The 26,579-nt window shown below is 37.8% G+C and overlaps 1 protein-coding gene across 8 annotated transcripts in view; it reads right to left on the bottom strand.

Annotated features, from left to right (window-relative positions):
• Positions 1 to 26,579, bottom strand: part of LOC137281888 (peripheral plasma membrane protein CASK-like) — a 462,595-nt gene that overhangs the window by 421,610 nt on the left and 14,406 nt on the right. For all 8 annotated transcript variants that reach the window (XM_067813583.1, XM_067813580.1, XM_067813585.1 and 5 more), the window contains exon 2: positions 23,910 to 24,011. In XM_067813583.1, coding sequence (XP_067669684.1) covers positions 23,910 to 23,980 — 71 coding nt within the window. In that variant the 5' untranslated portion in view covers positions 23,981 to 24,011. The remainder of the gene's footprint in view (positions 1 to 23,909; positions 24,012 to 26,579) is intronic.

Raw genomic sequence — 26,579 nt, 5'->3', positions numbered from 1 at the left:
GGTCAAGACTTGATTATTTACAGACTGTTGCAATCTGGTTGGAACATTGCTCACAACGGCATAAAATGAAACTCACTCACCATATCAAGATGGGCATAGTGCAAGTTTTCAGTGATAATCACCTTCCATCTTTCAACTGGCCATATCTATAAGAGGCCATTTTATGTCTACTCATCACTTGTCAAAATCTAATTCAAGATGACGACAAATGTAACCGACCAAGCTATAAGGCTGAAACAGTGTACAGATGGTATTTTGCCTCGGTTCGGTATACTGTAATGTACTAAAAAATAATCACCATTTTCGGTTTTCGTATTGTCGTTTTACTAACCTTCTTGAACCTTTCCTACAATGTCTAGAAATCAAATTATAATGTCAAAATTTATTCATTTCTTTTCTTTTCTGCAATATGATCATATGTCATATACTGAACTGAAAGGGACAGAACTGAAGGCCTTGTACCGCAGTACATACTGTACCATACCATGGTAAGAATGACCATCACGTACCATTTTACCCCTGCTACCTTAATAAATGTAATCACACTTTTAACATTCCTACAGTTAAACCATGAACGAAACAAAGACTGATGACCCACGTGAATTCTTATTTCAGTAAATAAAGTTCCACTGTCTTCTGAGAACAATCCAGCAATATCGCAGCAAGGGACACAAGAAATGGGCTTCACACATTGAAATTCTAACTTATTCTTTTAATTCTCAAAATTCTGATAGTAATTAAACTATGAAGTAGGAAATTTCAAATTTTTTTTAAATTCTAAATGGACAAAATATTAACCAGATACATGTACACTAGACAGTAATTCAATAGTATATTCAACTGTTTTACAGGCAACATGGCCGATGGTTCAGAAAAAGCTGTCTGAACCGGATATCAAGCATTTATCTCACTAACCCCCACACACTCACAGTTTACAACTTCATTTGAAAAAGCTGGTCTGGACTACTCAGAGCAAATTGAAAAGTAATTTTTAAAGGGTGAACTGGTAGCACAAATTAGCTGTTCAGGCCCAAAATAACCTCCTACATAAATACTTCAAAAACATAGCACTAGATGACAGAAAGCTTCATTCCAAAAGTGGGTCTTGACATTTCGTGTCATTTTATGTCTTGTTTACGAAATGTCAAATTCAGTTAATATCTCTGTCGTTCAGTGGGCGATGATTTAGAGAATAAATCACAAGCTGCAAGGGATTGAAAATTATCTGCTGTTCGTGATATTACCTCCCACAAGAAGATTCTCTGCTGAAGAGGATTATGTACTCCAGTAGTTCTATGTAACCCAACAATGTGGATCATTGCTTCTAACTCAAAATAACAGTCGATGGATTGTCTGGCCACTATGACACAATCAGACAGACAGACACACTTACCAAGACATACAGAGAACAGACACTGATATATACATAGACACACAGAGAGAAAAAACAGACACATGAACTTCTTATGACAGAGAGACACTGAGAACAAACACTCTTGGTGAGAAAACTCACAGACATATACAAAAAACTGCAGACACACAGAAACAAGCAATCACAGATTTCAACACATTCACAGACGCTCAGATGCAGACACTCTCAGACAGACACTAACATGGAGATTCAGACACATGCAAACTCTCACATAAATGTACAGAGAGACACTCACACCAACTCTCCCTTACACACACATGCACAACAAGCACATATTCTCTCCCTCACACACACATAGTCACACTGACAGACACACACAGAATGAAAAAAGTAAGCAAAGGAATGTCATGCGAGGTGACACAAACAAGAACAGTCTTAGACAACTGAAGAATTGTTTGGTATAAAACCAACAACTCAGCAAGACACATGTGCACGCTGACCACAAGGCTACCAAACCATCCCAACCTTCTGGGATCAACTTCCAGCATTCGTCTCAAGGTGTGGTTATTTGATCTCTAATGTTTCATGCAGGTTCCAAGGATCAAGAACAAAATACACAAAGTGCAACTTGAGAAATATGAATTAAGAAATAACTCTACAAAAGCCAATCACAATTTACTTCCATTTTCAACATTTCATGAAACCATGGGTCAATAACGAAAAAAAACATGATCTGATATTTGAAACAGCTTCTGATAAGCTTAGGGAGTTATTACCCACAAGGAATGGTAAAACATCCTCACTAATTCCTGAACTAATTACAACTGTACACAAAATATCACAATAATAACAGTTCCAAGACTATGAGTAACCATAATTTTGGACCTTGCAACCTAATCATCCTAATTTGCTGAAAAAAAAAATGAAAAAGAAACAACATTGGCATTAAGCAGAGATCAAGAAATAATCTTTTCATTAAGTCGTAATAATATCGCATATGAAACCAGCTGTCCATTCAATATCAGTGACATTACACGCCAAAGAGGATTCCGGAATTTGAACAGGCAACGCATCAAATTAACCCAAGAGTTAAGAGCTTGTTATGAAAACAGTGCCTGCTAAAAGCTGATGTGGAAGAATCAGAATGGTTTCCATGACGTTGCAATGCTCTCCACAAGCGAGGTAATTGATGACAATGTTGGTTAATGAGTTATAGCCGTTTCTGTTTGATCTGATCTTTAATAACATGAATGCTCCCTTTGTTGAAGATATTTTCATGAGAAACAAAGCCAACGACAGACAGATATGTGAGGGCGCCGACAGCGCCACCTATTGGCAGCCAAAGGCAGACATCGTATGGTCATTAATGTTGAAGAGGCATCATACAGACAATCGATGAAGTCAGACTAATAACAGAAGATTTGAGATAAATTGTTTTCACTTCTTGGAATGATGAATTCCAGTTACACAGGCTGAGTAAGTGAGAGTGAGTGAGTGAGTGAGTGAGTGAGTGAGTGAGTGAGTGAGTGAGTGAGTGAGAGTGAGTGAGAGTGAGTGAGAGTGAGTGAGAGTGAGTGAGTGATCGAGCGAATGTTTGAGCAAGTGGTTGAGTGCAATTGAGTGAAAGGTTGAGCAAGAGATCAAGTGGTTGAGTAGGTGATTGAGAGAATGGTTGAGTGACTGGTTGAGCAAGTGATTGAGTGAGTCTTCAGTCACCTATGTTTGTCTTAACACATGACTAACAGGATCGGGTGGTCAGACTCGCTGATATGGTTCACACACGTCATCATATTCTCACTGCGTAGATTGATGCTCATGATGTTGATTACTGGTTTGTGTAAGCCAGCTCGATTATTTACAGACAGCTACCATATAGTTGAAATATTGCTGAGTGTAGCGCTAAACAACTAACCAACCAATCATCCTGGTTATAGCGAAGTCAATCAGTTGATGTAACAAAGTGTTGAAATGAATAGTGATTACAGTGTAAAGTTAATCCAACCTCAGTCTATCTAACAATCGGCTTTATCCAACACTTTTGTAGGTAACACAATGAATATGCATAACTTGGTCTTACTGATTTAGATCCTTGTTAATCTGACAATTTGCTGTGCAATGGACGATGTCAGATTAACGAAATTTGACTGTAATTCTAGTAGTATAAAAGTATCAAGAGTTCCTGTTAAGCAAAACATATGATCATATCTACCCTAAAAATACAAATGTTTCAATAAAACATATTAAATGACAAATATTTTACAAAAACAATAACAAGTAAATAAGTTTCGTATGCTTTTCTTCATTAGACACTATCTTCCAAGCAACTCAAAACAGAACCGATCATGAGCCGAAAGTTATGAATACTTTCAGCACTTTTGGTTAGATCTATTTTACCACAAAACTGGTAATACAATAGACAGGAAACATAAACACAAGAAGAATGCTATGAACACAATGGCTAGAGAAATGATTTGTAAGGACTCAATTATTCATTGCATGTCGTCTGGATCATAGAACAGTTCAATTGACTAATGGCTCAATAATACCATAGGTGTCATCTGTTGATGACGGTCACATAGTCGGGATGTGACATATCTACAATTTTGGGTCATGAAGCCAACACTCGACTAAAGGCCAAAAGGTCATCAGCTTAACTAGAATGAAAAGACTTAACGTAATCAGTGAGCAAGTTTAGTTTTATGCCGCACTCCACAATATTCCAGCTATATGGCCATAGCCGGCAAATAATCAAGTCTGGACCAGACAATCTAGTGATCAACAGCATGAGCATCAATCTGTGCAACTGGGAACCAATGACATGTCAGCAAGCCTGACCACCAAATCCCATCAGTCACCTCTTACAGCAAGCATGGGTTACTGAAGACCAACACTCTAACCCAGACCTTCATAGGTCCTTAGTGTAATGGAATGTATTGAGTATATATGTTTGTAATCACTTATATTCATGACATACTAGTTTCATGTTGTTTTTTTTTTGCTGGCACTTCAAGCTGTAGCTCTAATCAGGAGAAAAAACTAGAGTGTCTGAAAATCAGAGGCAAGGCTGTACTGAAATGATGGCGACTAACTTTCACTTGGAACCGAAGAGCCGAAAATCAGATGAGCATCAATATAGAATTGATGCCATCTGATTTATCTGAATAACCAATCAGTATCCAGTATTTGTTGAGTCATGGTAGAATTCCAGCTAAAAAGTGGTCTGTATATATTCAAGTTTGGACCAAACAATCCAGTTTTCAACATCAATTCCAAACTGCCTCTATTCACCTGGCTGGAAAAGGGTACCTGGTGGGAAAGGCATTTGATTATTAACCTTCTTAGGCCACATGGGCACTTTGGGTTAAACATGGTAATAATGTCCACTGTATTCCATGCACTACCAGCATGCTGAGCACTCAGAGCAGCCTCCAGCTTTGCACTATACGAGTGGCCTTGTTACTATCATATGCATCGACCTCCGCAACTGGGATACAGTGAGGTGAGCCCATCAAGTCAGCGAGTCTGATCACCTGATCCCATTAGTCACCTCTTACAACAATGTGGGTTGCTGATTTCTACCCTGGATCCTCCAGGTTTTTATCATTGGCATGTAACAAGTATCCAAACCTATCCCCAGCGACCTATGACTGGTTTAAGCAACAACATCTTCACAAGGGGCTCTTTTCACGAAGCAACCTTCACTAAGGTTAAACTTAACTCCCATTCTTTGACGCTGCACAAAGTTTACCTTATTGACTTACAATCACCTTAGTGACTTACAATCACCTTAGTGTTTTGTGAAAGGAGACCCAGGCTGTCAGACTGCACTGCTTGTGAGTGAGTGAGTGATTATGGTTTTATGCTGCTTTTAGCAATATTCCAACAATATCACCCCCTGGGACACCAGAAATGACCTTTACACATTGGGGGATCAGACCCTGTCCCTCAGTGTGATAAGCAAACCACAAGGCTACCCTAGAGTTTCCACAGTGCTTATGATGCAATCACTGGTTTGTCTTGTCGAGAAGTGATTATTTATGAGTATGATGTTGTATGGGGGAACGTCATTCAGTGGAGCATACTACAATAAAAAACAGGGATTTATGGGTCCTGAATTCCTGCATCCCATTAAAATTGACAAAGGATGCAATGAAACTGATTACATCCTCAGGGATGCAGATAATGTCATGATACACAACACAAAAACAGTAACTGCATTTAAACCATATTACAAAATAGTATTAATAATATGTCAGTGTCTGGGACCCCCATTTCATAGTCCAGAACATCTGGGCCTCATTTCACAAAACTCTCGTAAGGCTAAGGTCTCGTAACTTTTCTCGTAGCATCTGTACCTGGCATACTGTAACATAGGAGGTGCAAAGGCTACGAGAAAAGTTACGAGACCTTAGCCTTACGAGAGTTTTGTGAAACGGGGCCCTGAAAATTATGAGAATGATTCCCAGGGACCCTCAAATATAGGTCTCAAGGTAAAAAATCCTGAAAAACAAAACCATCTCATCACAAAATTCACCGGGGAGTGAGTAAGTTTAGTTTTACACTGCACTCAGCAATATTCCTTATATATGGTGACGGTCTGTAAATAATCGAGTCTGGACCAGACAATCCAGTGATTAACAGCATGACAATCTCACTACACAACTGGGAACTGATGATGTGTATCAACCAAGTCATTGAGACTATCTACCCGATCCTGTTAGTTGCCTCTTGCAACAAGCATAGTCGACATTTGTGGCAAGCATGGGTTGCTGAAGGCCTATTCTAAACCAGATCTTCATCGGTAAAACTCACTGGTCATGTCACAGATGCTTTCAATGACTAGGAATTGCACTTAGAATTTAGCATTCGGGTTAGAGCCTAAATAATTTTAGTCACTTTATATGTGCTTATAACTTATCACTAAAACCGACATTACATTAACTATGATAAAAAAATCCTTTAAAAAACTTAGGCTTTGCATTTATGAAACTATGATGAACAATGAACAAGTGTTACATTTATTACTTTTTTACATTTTAATTTGTGGTTTTTTTTAATATCAAGCATTGACAAACCTTTGTGTTAATAGTTATGCAGAGATGTGTTTTTACCTGTTAATATTACGGCAAAATATGGAGCATCAAAGGAAATAAAAACACTTGGCACTGCTCATCAATTATGTTGTACAAAAAAATAAATGCAGTACTTAATACTGAAGCAGTAGGTACAACAGTACTGCACTTCCTGATCTGTGGTATGCTTCATAGAGATAATGATATAAGGGAGGTAACTCTTGCTCATTCCACCTATCACTTGTAATTCAACATTTGGTACACTTACAAGATGTAGTTCAAACAGAGACATTGCTTTTTTTTTTTTTAATTCTGTAATATTTTTTGTTTATTTTTTGTTTTCAAAGTAACTGTTTAAATTTCACATTTCATTTATTAATAACTTGAAAAATACCACTGACATACATTTTGCTCTCCTTTCTTTATGCTTCTGGAACGAGAGTGAAATCATTCTTTCAGGTTGACTTAAACTTCTGCTCAGTATATGCAGCACATCCATCATTGCAAACTAATTCTGAAATCACTACTTCAAAACACGAAAGTCATCAATAATGACTTGATTAGACGGCTTACTCTATCATTAAAAAAAACAAACAATGACACAAAATCTTTGACATCAATCAAAACAAAACTGCTGATGAAACTCTGCCAACTCTATCAGGAAACAGCAGAGATTAAAATATGCAGAGGCCACTCGAAGATGAATGCAAGTGAAGTGACATATTCAACTAATCAAATTTCTTTTAATCACTTAAAATTAGTTATGCAAAAATTATTACAAGCCTCTAATTCGAAAATCAAAGCTGTCATTTAAAAGACATCTCACCCTGCCCTAATTAAGACCTTACACCACCACTTGTGTGAAACACTCAGACTATTATTTCAATATTCTCACAGAGCAACCTACTTCAAATCCCAAAACAAGACAATAAAATGACCTGACTTGACTTGAAGACCAACAAGATTAAAAACTACTCCTTTCGTCTGTCCATCTATTTGGACAATCTGAGACAACATCATGGATGTCAAAACACAAACAATATGTAATGTTTCGCTGTAAATAATGAAACTGAACGAAGAACAAACGACTCACATGATCAGCTCGCTGACCTGCACATCGTCCCCCTTTCCCATGTCCGCTGCCCAGTCTCCCACACAAGTAGGCCAAGAAATCAGATGAATATTCTATGTGTCATAGACAGCCATTTTGCCAAAGATGCAGAATTAATTTCAGGTTCAGCATCTTATCCAAAGCAGGAACTGAATATTCTACTACACATTCAAAGGAAGTGAAACCAGCGTCCAACTTTGCAGAACTATGGATTTGGCATCTTTCGTAACATAGTGACAAGGCATGTACGTACAACATTAATGTACGCGAGCGGCCATATATTGGCATATGTAGGAAATAAGCATATGTTTCATTGGATTCTGATGTTTTATATCCAGTGAACTCTACCTAATCAATGACTATACACAGCACAAGGCTGATTTAGAGGCTGTTTTATGAAGATAATGGAGACCCATGTCATGAATCCTACTGTGGCTGGGAAAAGTAGTGCATTAAGATGATAAATGTATGACATACAGGGAAGCCAGTGTATAATAATCCATATCACAACATTTACAGATCATATGATGCATATGTGACATACAGGCAACCCAGTGTATAATAATCCATATCACAACATTTACAGATCATATGATGCATATGTGATATACAGGTAACCCAGTGTATAATAATCCATATCACAACATTTACAGACCATATGATGCATATCTGACATACAGGCAACCCAGTGTATAATAATCCATATCACAACATTTACAGATCATATGATGCATATGTGATACACAGGTAATCCAGTGTATAATAATCCATATCACAACATTTACAGATCATATGATGCATATGTGATACACAGGAAACCCAGTGTATAATAATCCATATCACAACATTTACAGATCATATGATGCATATGTGATACACAGGTAACCCAGTGTATAATAATCCATATCACAACATTTACAGATCATATGATGCATATGTGACATACAGGCAACCCAGTGTATAATAATCCATATCACAACATTTACAGATCATATGATGCATATGTGATACACAGGCAACCCAGTGTATAATAATCCATATCACAACATTTACAGATCATATGATGCATATGTGACATACAGGCAACCCAGTGTATAATAATCCATATCACAACATTTACAGATCATATGATGCATATGTGATACACAGGCAACACAGTTTATAATAATCCATATCACAACATTTACAGATCATATGATGCATATGTGATACACAGGCAACCCAGTGTATAATAATCCATATCACAACATTTACAGATCATATGATGTATATGTGATACACAGGCAACCCAGTGTATAATAATGCATATCACAACATTTACAGATCATATGATGTATATGTGATATACAGGCAACCCAGTGTATAATAATCCATATCACAACATTTACAGACCATATGATGTATATGTGATATACAGGCAACCCAGTGTATAATAATCCATATCACAACATTTACAGATCATATGATGTATATGTGATACACAGGCAACCCAGTGTATAATAATGCATATCACAACATTTACAGATCATATGATGCATATGTGATACACAGGCAACCCAGTGTATAATAATCCATATCACAACATTTACAGATCATATGATGTATATGTGATATACAGGCAACCCAGTGTATAATAATCCATATCACAACATTTACAGACCATATGATGTATATGTGATATACAGGCAACCCAGTGTATAACAATCCATATCACAACATTTACAGATCATATGATGTATATGTGATACACAGGCAACCCAGTGTATAATAATCCATATCACAACATTTACAGATCATATGATGCATATGTGATACACAGGAAACCCAGTGTATAATAATCCATATCACAACATTTACAGATCATATGATGCATATGTGATACACAGGTAACCCAGTGTATAATAATCTATATCACAACATTTACAGATCATATGATGCATATGTGATACACAGGCAACCCAGTGTATAATAATCCATATCACAACATTTACAGATCATATGATGTATATGTGATACACAGGAAACCCAGTGTATAATAATCCATATCACAACATTTACAGATCATATGATGTATATGTGATACACAGGCAATCCAGTGTATAATATTCCATATCACAACATTTACAGATCATATGATGCATATGTGATACACAGGTAACCCAGTGTATAATAATCCATATCACAACATTTACAGACCATATGATGCATATGTGATACACAGGCAACCCAGTGTATAATAATCCATATCACAACATTTAAAGATCATATGATGCATATGTGATACACAGGAAACCCAGTGTATAATAATCCATATCACAACATTTACAGATCATATGATGCATATGTGATACACAGGAAACCCAGTGTATAATAATCCATATCACAACATTTACAGATCATATGATGTATATGTGATACACAGGAAACCCAGTGTATAATAATCCATATCACAACATTTACAGATCATATGATGTATATGTGATACACAGGCAACCCAGTGTATAATAATCCATATCACAACATTTACAGATCATATGATGCATATGTGATACACAGGAAACCCAGTGTATAATAATCCATATCACAACATTTACAGATCATATGATGCATATGTGATACACAGGTAACCCAGTGTATAATAATCCATATCACAACATTTACAGATCATATGATGCACATGTGATACACAGGTAACCCAGTGTATAATAATCCATATCACAACATTTACAGATCATATGATGTATATGTGATACACAGGTAACCCAGTGTATGAGACAGAGATGGAGATCAACATGCACCACTGAGAAACTATTCTGACTTGGAGACCAACATTTGACATTAAGAACCTATTTTGCTTGTGGAGACCAGGGTGAGACTCTGGGGACCTTCAACAACATCCTATGATGCTTATTTCTGGTTCATCATGCATAGAATATTCAGATATATACATAAAATCAGCTTCAGATAGTTTTTTCACAAATATTCTTGGACAATTTGCAATTGTATTCTATAGTCCAGACAGGCTAATCTTGGCAATACAAATTTTAAAATGATTATGCCTTAGCCTTGGTATAATAGCCAATAAGTTTTGGACACAATCCCTTGATCAGTGAATGGAAGCTGTAACAATGTTACAACTCATTTACAAAGAAGGACTAGAAAAGGTATTCAATACAGCTTTCAGTCCATGATCCACAAATTTCCAATTCAAATCTGTCAAAGCTATGCATTGTATATTTTCCTTATCGAGACAAACTGATGGCCATTCTGTCAAGAAAGAGTTAAAGAATGAGAGATTTGAAGCACTGCTATTTCCTGTTTTCGAAACATTTTATCTTCTACCGATTGATGAGTATGGAGGCTCGCCTCCAGTTTCACCATGTCTTAGGTTGGCTAGGTAATGAGGAAAGTTGTCAGTTTTCAGCATTAGTGAATGAACCAAACAATTTGACAGAAACTCACACTGATGCCAAGGACCCGATGTTTAGAAGTATGATTTTAGGGTACTTAAAACAATATTCAAGCAAGTGTCTTTCAAGAAGCAACCTTTACCAAGGTTACCCTTAACTCTCATTCTTTCAAACTGCGCTAAGGTTACCTTAGTGACTTACAATGTTTTGTGAAAGGAGGCCCTGGTTGAGCTGTTGAACAGGGGCAGATACAGCTTCTAGTGGAAAAGGTAGGTGTGTGCATGCGAGTGCATGTGTGTGCACATGCATGCATGCGTGTTTGCACAGATCAGTTTCACCTGACACCAAATGGATCAGTCTATAATTTGAAAAACTTTCAGGACAAAAGGGAAGTTGCACACGATTCCTCTGGATTCACGTGTACTGAAGACCAATATTAACCCATAATCAATATGTAAACACACACAAGTAACTGCTGTCAATCTAGGACATTGTCTATTCACATGATCGAGACTAACAGCCCTAAAACAAGTAATTATCAATTTGTCTAAACTCGTCATCATGTTCCACACTAACACTCCTAGCCATTAATCCCTGTTTGCCTAGAGACCAGAGAATCCCATCCAGCCAATCAGCAGCCTCGCTTCTGATGGTGAAGAGCACACACAACATGCATTCAGCAAACGTATCAAGCAAATCTTTTTCTGGTGACAAATCTTGGGTGTCCATTTGTAAATGTTTTATCTAAAATCAAATCTGTCTAACTGACTTTGAGTACGATGGTAAATGTATTGCATAATCCAGACAATGGATCGTGTAATCTGTGTGTAAGTTTGTGTGCAGTTGGGCTGTTAAATCCACATGTTCTCCTTTTACAGTCAGATCACTATGATAGTCAGCTAGTTTAGTTTACTTGAGTTTGCTTTAGATAGCCATTTAACCAATATTCCAGGAATATTATGGCATGTCAGCTTGTGGGAAGAAAGCCGGAGGTTATGCAAGTCCTAACATGACTATGAACAATGCTCTAACGTTTTTTTCCGTGACGTTGCCTTCTACATGCAGCGATGATGGGTAGCCAGACTATGTTTGAGATCCGGCTTTATTTTCCTCAATTTGACGACTTTGGTAATAAGCATTATGTTAATTATGTTGAAGCCCATATGAAACTATGTTACTGACTCAGGAAATACCAACATTTAGGCACTCGTGCCGTAAATATAGTATGCCATGGGCACTCATATAATATCATGTTTTGTGCTTCAACCATTACACTTCCCCAAGCCTTTATTGCTATTCTGTGTTGGAATTTATTGAACTTGAAACTGTTTGTTGGTAGCATTAAAAGCATTATTTTTTCTTTGTGTGATTTCTTGAACTTTCAGAGACAAATGGTGTCTTCCCAAGTTTGGAAGGCTGTGATAACGCTGTGACTTTCTACAGTGGATTCTTAACATCTCAAATCACACACTTTTATAAACACTGATACGGCATCAGTTTGTAAACAGAATAAAAATAATTCCGATCTAAGACACGTAATTTCTCTCCTAAACTAATTTCAGATTTTTCTCATAATACCAAAGATTCAAACTTAATTTTCTCAAAATCTTTTCTCATGGACTTTTGCTATCTCTCCAACAGATTGAATTACTGTGCAACTATTCGTTGAGAGAATGTGTCAGCTTTTTCCCATACTTTTCAAATTTATTTCACAATATCAGTTGTGTTGATTTTTCTCAAGTGATTCACATGATGATCAAATCACTGCAAGGATATGAGCTCAACTCAGTCACAAATGAGCTGAAACAGGAAAAGGGAGACAACTCCACCATGCTTAATTCTTTCATGTCCCTGGGTTTTGGTGAAATAACAGTGTACATTGATTTTCCTCGATCTCAGCAAGGAAATTATTCGCCAGTTGATTAGAAAACGTCCTCCTAACAACTACTGCACTCGTGCAGATTGAGTAATGACAAGGAAATTGCATGTGCAGAATCGCCCCTTGGGATGCCTATCTTATGGTATTTTTTACCCGTGTGCAACACTTTTCTCAGATTTAACAAATTACATGTAAGAACCATTTGGCATTTCATCAATGGACATTTTCCCCACTATTTGCTAACAGGTTTTATACTTTAACTTTTTTGTCCTTGCAAAACAAATCCATAAGACCATTAATATTTAAGACAAAAGAACAGCATTTTTACAGACCATCAGTTACAACTTTTTACCTGTTTTCAGAATTGGATTTAATAAGCCCCAAATGTCCATCATAAATATTTGTCTTTTTCCTTCATTTGTAAATTAGTAAACAAACAGGAATCTTGAGGCATTCATCATACATTCTGTCAGTGCACCTTTTCTCTTGAATGTAAGTGAGTTAGTTGGATTTTACGTCACTTTTAGCACTTGTCCAGCAATGTCACAATAGAAATGGGCGCCACACAGAAGAACAATTTTGGGAATCACCTGTGGTCTTTCTTTGGTGGGAGGTGCAATCACTTTGATCACTAAGCCTCCTAACCACCCCTAACCACCCCTGTTTCAAAATACTATGGAACTGGCAAGTGGGCGGGTTTTATTTGTATGTTTCGTTCTATTTTATGTCCTAAATGCCTCGATTCGATGAAACATCAAGACTTTGAAACATTAAAATTGAATGCACTTTTTGAGAATCAAAGTAGCTTTTTCTGTAGAGTTAAAAATAACAAATCTTAGGGGTAGTTCGAATGTGTGGGTTGGGCGGTAATGAGAAACAAGACAATATTATATGGACTTACCATCAGTAGATGCATGCACTTATCAACAAAGTTAACTGGACCAAACAAAGTTATACTGACTAAAGACTTGGACCAAAGATCAAAGGATGAGTCTTAAACATTTGTTTGTGTAAAATTCAACTATGAAACTGTTTCAATTCCATCAGTCAAAAGAGAAGTAAAAACTAAATTACAAAATTGATAAAAAAATTCAACATGAAAAGAAAACACAACTTTTATGAATGATTCAGGAACCTATCTCAAGCGAAGTTGTCACAAAATGGGGTGTTGCACTTTATAAACATGGAGTATATTCAGTTTTTACAACCAATCTAAATGGTAATATTAATCAATACTTTCTGGTATATCAGACAGAAGCCGTATATCACATAAACCCATGATATGACATGGCACAGAATCAGTCATTTCTCTTTTAGAGGCCGCTGGGTACAATAGATGACAGGAGTCCACATAAGCTTGTTTACATAAATTAAGATAATTTGAAACTGTCTACATAGTTATCATGACACTGTCAGACATGAGTGAGTGTTTTGTTGTAATCTGCATTTAGTATAAATCTGTTCTCGGCAATATTCCATCAATATCACGTCGATGGACACCATCTTTAGTCGATGTGACAACGAACACTTCAACGATTAGGCTCCTCCACTGCGCTGTCAGACATGACATACAAGAAGAGTGAGTTAGCGAGTGAGTTTAGTTTTATACCACACTCAGCAATATTCCAGCTATATGGCGACGGTCTGTTAATAATCAAGTCTGGACCAGACAATCCAGTGATCAACAACATGAGCATCGATCTGTGCAATTGGGAACCGATGACATGTGTCAACCAAGTCAGCAAGTCTGACCACCCGATCCCGTTAGTTGCCTCTTGCAACAAGCATAGTCGCCTTTTATGGCAAGCATGGGTTGCTGAAGGCCCATTCTAACCAGGGACCTTACTTACATGAAGAGTTTTGACAACCTGGTATACATTACTAATTATCTATCACCTATGTCCTTGGGATTCCAGATCAGAATTTTGCAACCATGACCAATGAGAGTTGTATGCAGTGATCTGGGTCGTCTGATTTGTACTCATTCAGTGGAAGGTCTGGTACAATTTGTACAATTTCATATCTGAATATATAGAGAGTAGCATTAAACAAATAAACAATTAATCAATCAATCTGCAGTCAGACAGTTTCTTGAAGGATCGGTGTTTAACATGAGTCGGACGTCTCAATCATGACAACACTTCTTCAGTCTACAAACACCGGTTATCGGGTCACATGACCAAACAGTCACATGATAAGCTGACACAGAAACTCTAACACTGAGTGCGACCTTCAACAGGAGTAAAGTCAAATCATTAAAAAGTCAATATATCAAACTCTCCTGCTGAACAATAGAGCATGCACTGCACAACCGAGGTATTGACAACTTCAACACCATGTGAGGCTAGCATTTCAACAGATTTAAGGACAAGCTTTGGAAGTATTGAAACACGCATAGCATTTTTTTTCTTGGCAGATTCACCATGCTACTGACAATAAACTTGACTGGTTTTACATGACCTCAGTGCTAACTGGCATATGGAAATTACATTGGTTAATTAATGTGGAACCAGTGAAAAATGGAGAATGGTGCCCCTAAGTAGATTAGCTTCACTTGAAAGTCAGGGATCCCCAGTCTGTGTTCAAGTCCCATCCATGTGAGTTGATGAGTCAGCAGATGAATTTTGTTGCAATAACGATATTGGAGCATCAAGGTAGCGAATGAGAAATAAGTGAGTGCGTGAGTGAGTGAGTGAGTGAGAGAGCGAGCAAGCGAGACACCAGAAATAGGCTTCACACATTGTACCCAAGTGGGGAATCGAATTCGGAATCTTCGGCTTGACAAGCAAGTGCCTTAACCACTAGGCTACTCAACCATCCCAGCATGGAGACTTATCAACCCTGTAGGAGTTCAGTTTCTTTAATATACAACAAGAGGGAACAGGAATCTATACCAGTAGAATCATGGGTTAGTGAGGGGCAGTATACAGGTGACACAGGTGAATGAACGAATGTATGAATTTACCGAGAATTCACCAATATTTTAGCTATATCTAGGTAGCATCACATAAAACGTATGTTGTATTCAGTAGGGAATGGAAGCCAAGGATTTATTTCACCATTTTTTCATTGTGACGCTTTTCTCTTGCGCAACAGGTGAATGCTTCAACCTCTCAGCTACTGATTCCATGTGCTCCAACACCTAAACAGAATCTAGCTAGCCAAATTTCTATCACTTCAAACCACACCTAACCAATACCCAAATGGGAATTTATTAAAAACCCATTCAAACTAAATTTCTCAATTTAACTCCAAATTATGATAAAGAAGTCTTCAACAGAAGTTACCATGACACCCGAGGTCATGACTCACTTGCATCACGGAAAAAGTCTTCTTTCCTTCTCAACATCTTTTCAAAAATAACACCCAGAGTGTAACCAGGGGTTCAATCTCTTGAGGAAATTGGTTGAAATCAACACTACCAGCATGAAGATGCATTAGCTAAGTCACTCACAGAGTGTGTCGATGAACCTGAGCTGCTAACAATATGCTGACAAGGCCTTTTAGGAACTAACACACTAATTGAAGAGAAGTGTCTTCAGCTGACATAAGAGAAAACCTCAATCACATGTATGATTCCTCTGCATGGAATCATCCATTGGCAAATGCAAGTAGAATCTGCATTTCATGGTTTGGAGATAGAAACGTCCTCAAGGAATTACTGCTCAAAATATCTTAATCCATTCTGCATGTTTCTGCACAACCAAGGGGACGTAACTCTCATTTGCATCTGCTCTCATCGAAACATGTACAGCAATTGAAATGTAATTAATACCTATGAGGAGTGGACATTAATCTCAAAATCCTAAAACATCCTTGTGGATTAGATAGTTGTAGCTACAAGTGAACAAGAATCTCACAGAACATCTAAAGTAAAAAGGATGTACTGAAAACATGCAAGGATTGGATCCACTTCACTGGAAGAAAAGAGCTTGTTTGCAACTGAAAATGATGTGAAGATTGGGTAAAAACATTTAATGCCAAAATGAAATTGAGACTGGAGAGGAGACAAGCACTGTGGGCATTGTGCTGAGTGGGGACAGTGGTAGAGGGATGGACGGGGGAAGGGATGGACGGGGGAAGAGGGGGGGGGGGGGGGGGGGGGGGGGGCACGGCAATATGTAGAGAACTGAGTGAGTGAGTGAGTGAGTGAGTGAATGAGACAAGGAGGAAGGGAAATAGATGTCAGGAGGTGAATGATTTGGTCAGCTGGTAAGAGTGAGTGAAAGAGTTAGCACACAAAAGTGTGGAACCAAATGAGCGAGGGAGGGAAGCAGTGGAGGAGGTGATGAGTTTGCCTTTGGGTATGAGTGAGTGAGGGAAGGGGAGGAGACTGACTGTGGGAAGAAGTGATTGAATGACCGCACACATTTTGAGTGAGTGAGTGTGTGAGTCCCCTGCTGTGTCTAAGCAGGTTCTGTGGAACACAAATGTTTATGAAGGGAGTAAGTGAGTGAGTGAAGGTGTGAATGTAGGAAGGTGGGAGCACCTCAGTCAGTGTGTAGTCAGTGACAGCCCATGGTCAGAGGCAGTAGTACTTTGGCAATGAAGCCACAGACCCTACACGCTTCCCTTCATACCAACCAGCAACAGGAAGTCACAAATCACAGCAATTACCAGCCCTCACATCCTGGCATACACACCATTACGGATAAAATTGCTACAGATGAATAATTTTCCACCAAGGATGAATAATTCACCAATTTACAGACAAGTTACACCTAATAATTTGCACGATACCACTCACATTTAAGGTTTGCAAAACTCATATAACGACCAGGATTGTCATTAATGCATTGCAAATAACAATTCAAAGGATTAAAACTTTTTCAAGTTAAAGGGAAATTTTAGCAATTCATTGTGGTTGACAGATTGATTAATGTTCTGTATTTATCAAAAACAGATTTTAGAACCGAAAAATTGGCATCTCTTCAGAAGGTGTGCATGACACATTAAGCATGGTGACTGGCACTGACAAATGTTTCCATAATCAGTCATAGCTCGCATAAAGTAGAAGTAATACCCAGACTATATTTACTTTACAATGAATCTGACAAAACAAAATGAAAGTCAATATTATCTCAATAACCAGAATTAACATACAAATGTGGCATGTCTGAACTGACAATGACACAAGCAAAGAGTCAACATGCTAGGTATGTAAGGGAAGCCACCATATTAGGATAAGATCTTTATTTCTGTGTTTCTCATTGGCTGACTGAGTGTAATTTTGACTAAACTGAATTTGTAAGCACAACATCAGATTCTGTCTATTTTGATGTTCACACTGTTTCCACTCACAATGCAGTGTTATAGATTCAAAATCATTTAGCTATATACATTTATATTAAACTTTTTCCTGTATGAACACATATACACCTTGTATATCTCTGTGAAATACTCACACATTGTATCAACACACACACACATCATCTGAGAATACAATGTGTGTAGGTGTTGTTGATACAATGTGGGAGTTTATCCATCAAGTTATACAATGTGTGTAGGTGTTGTTGATACAATGTGGGAGTTTATCCATCAAGTTATACAATGTGTGTAGGTGTTGTTGATACAATGTGGGAGTTTATTTCACAATGTTATGCAATGTATTAACCCCTTTCACACATTGTAAAACATACACAGACATTGTATCTTACACATACACACATTGTATAACATTGACATAAACACACACATTGTATTTACACCTATATTCATTGCATATCTTGGTGAACTTAATGCACCCTCTAACATCATGTCACATAAGCCCAGTGCAGTGGGACAGTGATGCTTGTCAGACAGCTTGTCAATCATCAGTCAACCTGCCCAAAATGGTATGCAGCTTTGCCTCCTAAATGGGTCATCACATAAACCTATGTAAAACCAATTGTAAAAACATAACTTATCTCACTTGTATATAAATATGTCAAATGAATCATTTGATAACATCATATCTAACATGTTGCATCCTGTATATATTGAATAATATCCAACAGGGACTTCAAATGTCCTTCCACTGAAACAGTCCAAGTAATTCATGCATAAAGTTAAACTGAGCAGAGAATACAATGTATGAGGCCCTTTATCTGGTGTCTACCAGCCGTCATGTAGGTGGAATATTGCTTCAAGTGGCATCAAACCATACTCACTCATGACTGACAGCATGTATGATAATCAATGTTACTGTGCTGCAAATTCGCTAAGTTTTATCATCCCAATGTTGCTAGTCTGAGTCAGTGGCAAACCCACAATCAACTGCTCCTGGTTCACATAGGGGAAATAACTTGTGTCAGCATGTCTTCAGAGGTCTGTTAACCCTTAACCTGCCAAGAGTATGCCTATGTCTGTATTTTTCGTCAAACAACTTTTGGTGCCAATAAGGGAATGAATCTTTAAGCAGTTAAACGTCTTGAACTCCTCTCTGAGTCTGACAAGAAGCTCTTTAATACAAGACATCCAAAACTGCCATTTAGCCATACATTCCAATATACCCATATACCCTCATGATATATACTCAGCTTCAATGGGACCATTCATTCATCCCAGACAGCGCTATTAACCATCGACATTTAATTCTTCAATTAACGTGGCAGACAAAAGTGTATGTCTTCTCTACCCTGATTTACGTGTTTCATTATCGGAGAAAGACTACTAGCAGATGGAGTAAATCAAGAACAAAGCATCATTATACTGAAACCATCCAAGGGAGGGGATGAACACATTCGGGCAGTCATGTGATCTGTAGGGTGATCGATATGCATCAATGTTGGTTATCATATCGAAATTGCTGTAGGTTGATTGTTGGTGGCCGGACATAACGTATATTACATTATACACTTGTAATCCAGGGTGATACGAAATATTTGACAAGTTATGGTTGTGTCAGCCATTTTAGATAATGTTCTTCATTTCACTTGTGTGGTAATCCACAGCTTAAGCGATGGATGTTGTTCAACTGAGCCAGAGTGATGGCTGTACTATGCTGCTGTCAACTCTATTCACCCAAATTAAAGCAGCCCATCAAAAACAGACAAGGTTATTCTGTGACTGTGGATCAGCAAAGTCTGCAACCATCAATGTGCAATGACACACAATCAACAAGTGATTTCTCATCTCTGCAAAGTGACATCTGGCATATCTGTCAAATTGTGTCAACATAAGGGGCAGTGGGATAGCATGGTGGTAAAAAGCATTGCTTGTCATGTTGAAGATCTTGGTGTCAAGTGATATTTCACAATGCTGTCTAGTGATATCTAGCAATGTTACCAAATGGTATCTCATAATACTGCCTAGTGGTATCTTACAAGTAATATCTTACAATGATGATGCCAAGTGATATCTCATGAGACTGTCATGTGATATCTCACAAAGCTGCCAAGTGATATCTGGCAACGCTGCTAAGAGATATCTCAAAAGAATACCAAGTAATATCTCGCAATGCTGCCAAGTGATATATGACAATGCTGCCAGGTGATATCTCACACAGCTGTAAAGTGATATCTCGCACCTGGTGAATGTGATATATCACTAGCAACAGCTGTCAAGTGACATGTCACAACCATGTCAAGAGATATCTCGCACCTGGTAAATGTGATATATCACTAGCAACAGCTGTCAAGTGACATGTCACAACTATGTCAAGAGATATCTCACAACTGGTAAATGTGATATATCACTAGCAACAGCTGTCAAGTGACATGTCACAACCATGTCAAGAGATATCTCACAACTGGTGAATGTGATATATCACTAACAACAGCTGTCAAGTGACATGTCACAACCATGTCAAGAGATATCTCACAACTGGTGAATGTGATATATCACTAGCAACAGCTGTCAAGTGACATGTCACAACCATGTCAAGAGATATCTCACAACTGGTAAATGTGATATATCACTAGCAACAGCTGTCAAGTGACATGTCACAACCATGTCAAGAGATATCTCACAACTGGTGAATGTGATATATCACTAACAACAGCTGTCAAGTGACATGTCACAACCATGTCAAGAGATATCTCACAACTGGTAAATGTGATATATCACTAGCAACAGCTGTCAAGTGACATGTCACAACCATGTCAAGAGATATCTCACAACTGGTGAATGTGATATATCACTAGCAACAGCTGTCAAGTGACATGTCACAACCATGTCAAGAGATATCTCACAACTGGTAAACATGATATCTCACAGCACCTTCAAATTCTGTCTGACAGCTCTGCCAAGTGGTATCTCACAGCTCTGCCAACTGATATCCCAAAGCCCTGCATACAGTGTTATTTAAGGTGGGTTAATTGAGATCCCGCAGCTGTGCTACAAGTTAAGTTACCTAAAATATCAATCAGTAAACACCTGGTTGACCAAGAGTAGACTGAGAAACATTAATCACAATAACTCTTCATTACATCATCAAAACTTTACAATTTGGAAAAAAGGAATTAAATTCATATTGGGCAGGAGTAATGAATGCAGAGACGTCAGAAAGCAATTTATCTTTTCTTTTAATATTTTTTTCTATCATACAACTGACTGCTTTTCAGACCCTTTTATGTGTATGAAAAGTGTTTTGGATTAATTAATATGAATTGCTCTTTATTTCTTTTTCCATTTTTCTCAAAAATTTCCATAGAACATACCAAAAAGAAATTACACAAGATTAATTCAAATTTTCACAAAGAAATGTTTGAAATGTATGATCAAACAATCCAAAAACTGAAATGTAGAGGATTAATTTTTCAAATAATTCTTTGAGAATTGCAATCACGAAATTCAAACATAGTGGTTAATCAATACTCCTCCATGACAGCTTGAAACAGAAGCCAAATCCTAGCAGAATGCCGTCACATCTCACGAAGGGAGATTGAATCATATGCTGGGAGCACAAAACTCCAACAAATCACTTCTTTTTAACAGAAATGCATAGTCCATTTGAAGACTTGTAGCATGTGAATGACTAAGGCCAGTTTGACATGCGTTAAGATCAACATCGCCTGTTGTACCTGTGTAATAAAACTGCAACCCGAGACGCGAAGGTCACAATGTCGATCGTATCTCGCCCCTATAGTCTCATATCACACGGTGCATCAACTCTTCCTGTTTGTTTCTGCTGAATCACTGCATTCAAAAAATGACCCAGACATCGAAAATGATTGCATGTTCTTCAACCATTATGGTTAGAAACTTCCCACCATTCAGTGGATAGAATCAACAAGTTACAATATTACATGCACTAGTCTCAAGGCTGAAATGTTTGAATTACACAGGAAAATGCTCCTTCTGCAGCAATGCTTACCTGATGGCGAACACATTATCTGAGGGGTTTTGATCATAGCTATCAACGTCAGTACCAACTTTTGGTTTGGCAACTAATTCTTTGTTCAGGTTGATTTCAGTGCCAAATGGTTCCTGGAAGTCTTGGAGGCTTGATGAAGAGTTTCTTCATGGCAGGTTCATATAGGAAATATGTAATAATAACAGTCTGGTACTTTGCTGCAAGTATGGTTATTACGTTGTTGGAAAATCAATGTACTGAGTATTATAAGGCAGTCTGAGGACAAAAATGTGGTCTTATGACTTCAATGTGGCTCCTTGAAGACCGTTTTGGCACCAAACAATTTAGCAAAAGCATAATATCTACATCTAGAAAGCAAATTCTTTCGACTGGCACCAAAGTAATGCCAATCCATCTGTGATGGGTCATGGAGCACAAGAACATCAACAACACTTCAGCAACTTCAGAAACATCAGCCACATGAGCATATTTCAGCAATATCATTCCTACTATAGTACACCAGTCAAGTGAGGTTTAAACTGCTTTCAGCAATATTCAGCTACATCACACAAGGTTGGGAGACACCACCCTCACAGACCAGAACAAGCAAGGCAATGTGCAAGTTAATCCTTATTCAATGGTTTAATGCACTACATCTACAGTCAGCAGGTCCTGGAATGACAAAAGGACAAAACCGTCGCATGGTCGTCACAAAGCACAGCTTTATCCTGCCTTACTGTGTTATCCCCAACAGACTGACACAGGGAAGCTACAGTGTCTACACTATTGTCACCTCATGTTCAGTTATCAGTGTATAAATGCACAAGTCTATACAAATAATTAACTGCCAATGAAAATATGCCGAAAAAAAACCCAGTCCGCTGCACCATTACAAAACCCAGTGAACGACTCTATGATGACTAACTGTCCAATCACCAATCAGAGGCATTTAATCACATGTCCAAACCAAACATTCATTGCCCAGTCATGACACACCTTTTTAAAGGCATCCAATAAAATGCTTCCATATATAATTTATTGCCCAATCACAACAGGTCTTCTTCAAAGGCATCCAATCAAATGTGCCCACATATAATATGCTGAAAGACAACACTGTCATCAGGCTGAAAAGCAATATTATTGAAACACAGTTATTCAATATCTGTCAAAAAACAGGATGCAACGATTCAGAAAATTTGATGATGACATAATGTTTTCTCCTCAAAGCTTTCAACAAGCAGCTATTTCAATCAATCAATACTGTATCCAGTATGAAGGTCAGAGGCCCATACAGAATTGTAATTTACATACTTAGTTGTGGGAATGTACATAATTATGTGTGTTGTTGGACATATACTTTCATCTTTATAGGTTGTGATAAATAAAAAAGCACAATGATTGCATATTTTACCGTAATAGCCTAATGCAAGAAATATATCATCAGTTAGTTAAAAATGGCATTTCTTAACAAAAATTATTTTCTTAAATTCTCAAGTATTTAAACATTACAAAAATAAGCAATAAGATGCTACCTCGTTTCGGGCCCTGATATCAAAGATATACAGTTACCTCTGTCGGGTACCATGACACATTATAGGAGTATTAAGTGGGATAATATCAATTCTAATTTGGGAATTTCAGAGACATTTGCCCAGACTTGGGGTTGAATTTCAGCCTATGAGTAGACACAGAAAAAAACATAATTACTGAATATTTCTCTGTTTTAAGCTAGTGTATTATATGCCATTAATGTGGATCGTTGCACCCATGGTTGAAGAAGGTTTGACTTACTTTCCTATGACTTCACAGAGGTCATACTTGTTGTCAAACAGAACCTCGGTTGCTGCGTCCTCCTCCGCCATGGTAGCTAGTAAAACATGGAATGCTCAGGAACTGAAAAACAAAAACATAGTCACAACTTGAGATTAATTTTACAACCACATTAAGACAGTATCCAAATTGAGTATTGACAAAATTTTACACACTGAAGACTGAGCTCGACCTTTGGCACGTTCAAGATGAATTTCTTGCCTCTTGAACACAATGTTAAAGAACGGAAAATGAAATTCATAAAGTTTTCCAATAAATTTCGTCACTGATTCCTATTGCTTGAATACTAACAAGACAAAAAGTTGAATTCTGGATCCAAGGGGTTACGAAAATAGAGAATAAAAACTCAGTTATTCCCTCAAACTGTCTCTCCTGGCCATCAAAGTGTGGGTCGGCTTAACCCATGTGGTTAAAGGGACATTTCCTATAACATATTGCAGCTCTCAAAGGAAGATGCGATGAAACAAAATAATCACATTACCCTGTCAACTAGTCTTTGGATACAATTTGCATATATTGAACGAACCACTTACAACATCAAAATAATTGTGTATCATCTTTAGTCTAGAAACAATTACCTTATATGAAAATTTTTTTTGTTATATTTCAAAACTACAATGACTCTAACAGTGACAAAAGTTCAAACAAAAATTCTATTATTCAGGCATGACAGAAAGTTGTAAGTTTTTATGAACTACATCTTTGTTGTTCGTAATATTTTCTTCAATGCCAGAACCCTCCTCTTCATCTCGTGCATGAAGTGTGTGATCTGTGGAACAAAACTACCACATCTCATACCCGTTCCTGAATACATACTAATCCATCCTCTTTCACATGGCTTGGGGACTTGTCTCTTCATGTCACTTTGAACATGCACAACAGTAATTCAGATAAGGGACACAAAACAGATTTGTCTTTGTCCTGTTGGAACATAGTATATTTTTACTTAAAGCTACACTTAGTAATAGACCCGTGAGGATCCCGGTGAGAATTGGTCTTCAGTAACCCATGCTTGTTTTTAAAGCCGACTAACAGATCTGGTTGTCAGACATGCTGCTTTTGTTGACCCATGTCAATGTAAACCAATTGGACAGATTGATGCTCATGCTGTTGATCACTAGACTATCTGGTATAGACTTGATTATCTACATACCACCACCATATAGCTGGAATACTGCTGAATGTGGCATCAAACAACAACTAACCAAGTAACTAACAAACCTAACAACCAACTCACCTGACAACCAGCCCATCTAACAACCAACTCAGCTAACAACCAACATACCTGACAACCAAAACATCTAACAACCAACTCACCTAACAACCGGCCCATCTAACAACCAACTCAGCTAACAACCAACATACCTAACAACCAACTCCCCTAACAACCAACCCATCTGGATCTGCCTATAGGAATGACAAACTCCAACACCATCTATGTATGGTCACACTGGAACCAGTCAGTAAAGTTAAGGACATCTATAACTTCCCCAAGCTTCACTTCAACACACACTGATTCTCTGCACCCATTAACACAGCTAAAATAAGTAGTCACCTCTCACACTAAATAGAAACATTGTGCATGTTATACTGCACAAACTACCGAAGGCGCCTTTTTTCAAAAATAAATAGGTTGTGAAATACAACAGCGATTCATAAATAGCCCAGCATTTCCATCACTTCCACAATAATTAAAACCCAGGTTGCTTCACCCTCAGCAAACACTGACACAGAAAAATGGAAAAGTGCTTAAGACATCGACTGCCAACTGATAAGATTCTGAATTCGAAAAATATGGTTTTCACATTGAATCTTATCTGACAACACAAAGGTGATAAAACAAATAGAGTGAGTAGGTACTTGAACGGTTACTTCTAGGCTGAGTTGGAAGAACATGCTCTCTCACTGTTACCTGACATGAAACATGCTTTATAACACCCCTCGCTGTGGTACAAAGTCGTCAGTGTTAAACTGCTTTTTGATGAAGTTTTGAAGAGGTCAAGATCAACAGTATCACATTTCCCTGCACAAGTCATTCAGTAAATGGTGATTGCTTAACAGTACATTAGCAATATTCCAGCAATATCACAGCAATATCCCAGCAAGGGACACACTACATATGGACTTCACACAGAGTAGCCACACAGGGAATCAAACCTTGTTTTTTGGCATTATGAACAAATACTCGAACAACTTAGCTACCTGACCACCCGGTACATACTCTCTTGTTTACAGACCGCTGTTACACAGCTGGAATTTTGCAGAAAACTCTCACTCACTCTCTCACACTTTCTCTCTTTCACTCACTCGCTCACTCGCAATTTTTGGCAATATCATGCCAGCAATGTACTTCCCACAACGTACCAAAGAGGGGAATCTAAAAGGTCTTCAGTGTGATGAGCAAATGCCTTAACCACTAGGCTTGCCCCTAACAATGTTGGAATTAAGGACTGACTCCAGGATGAGCATTATTTTTTCGAACTGAATAAAAACATACCTATGAAACATGACAATATGGCACTTGAGGCACTCACTGTAAAGTAACGACGTCATCAAATACTGTAATAGCTGGTTTGTAGCTTAGTGGGCTATGTTCATCTATTTATATATTTTGTTTACCATACAATGAAA

Source organism: Haliotis asinina, chromosome 4 (genome assembly GCF_037392515.1).
Source record: "Haliotis asinina isolate JCU_RB_2024 chromosome 4, JCU_Hal_asi_v2, whole genome shotgun sequence".
Classification (NCBI taxonomy): domain Eukaryota; kingdom Metazoa; phylum Mollusca; class Gastropoda; order Lepetellida; family Haliotidae; genus Haliotis; species Haliotis asinina.
The sequence above is the reverse complement of the archived record's forward strand: the minus strand, read 5'-3'. Positions and strand labels throughout refer to the sequence as shown.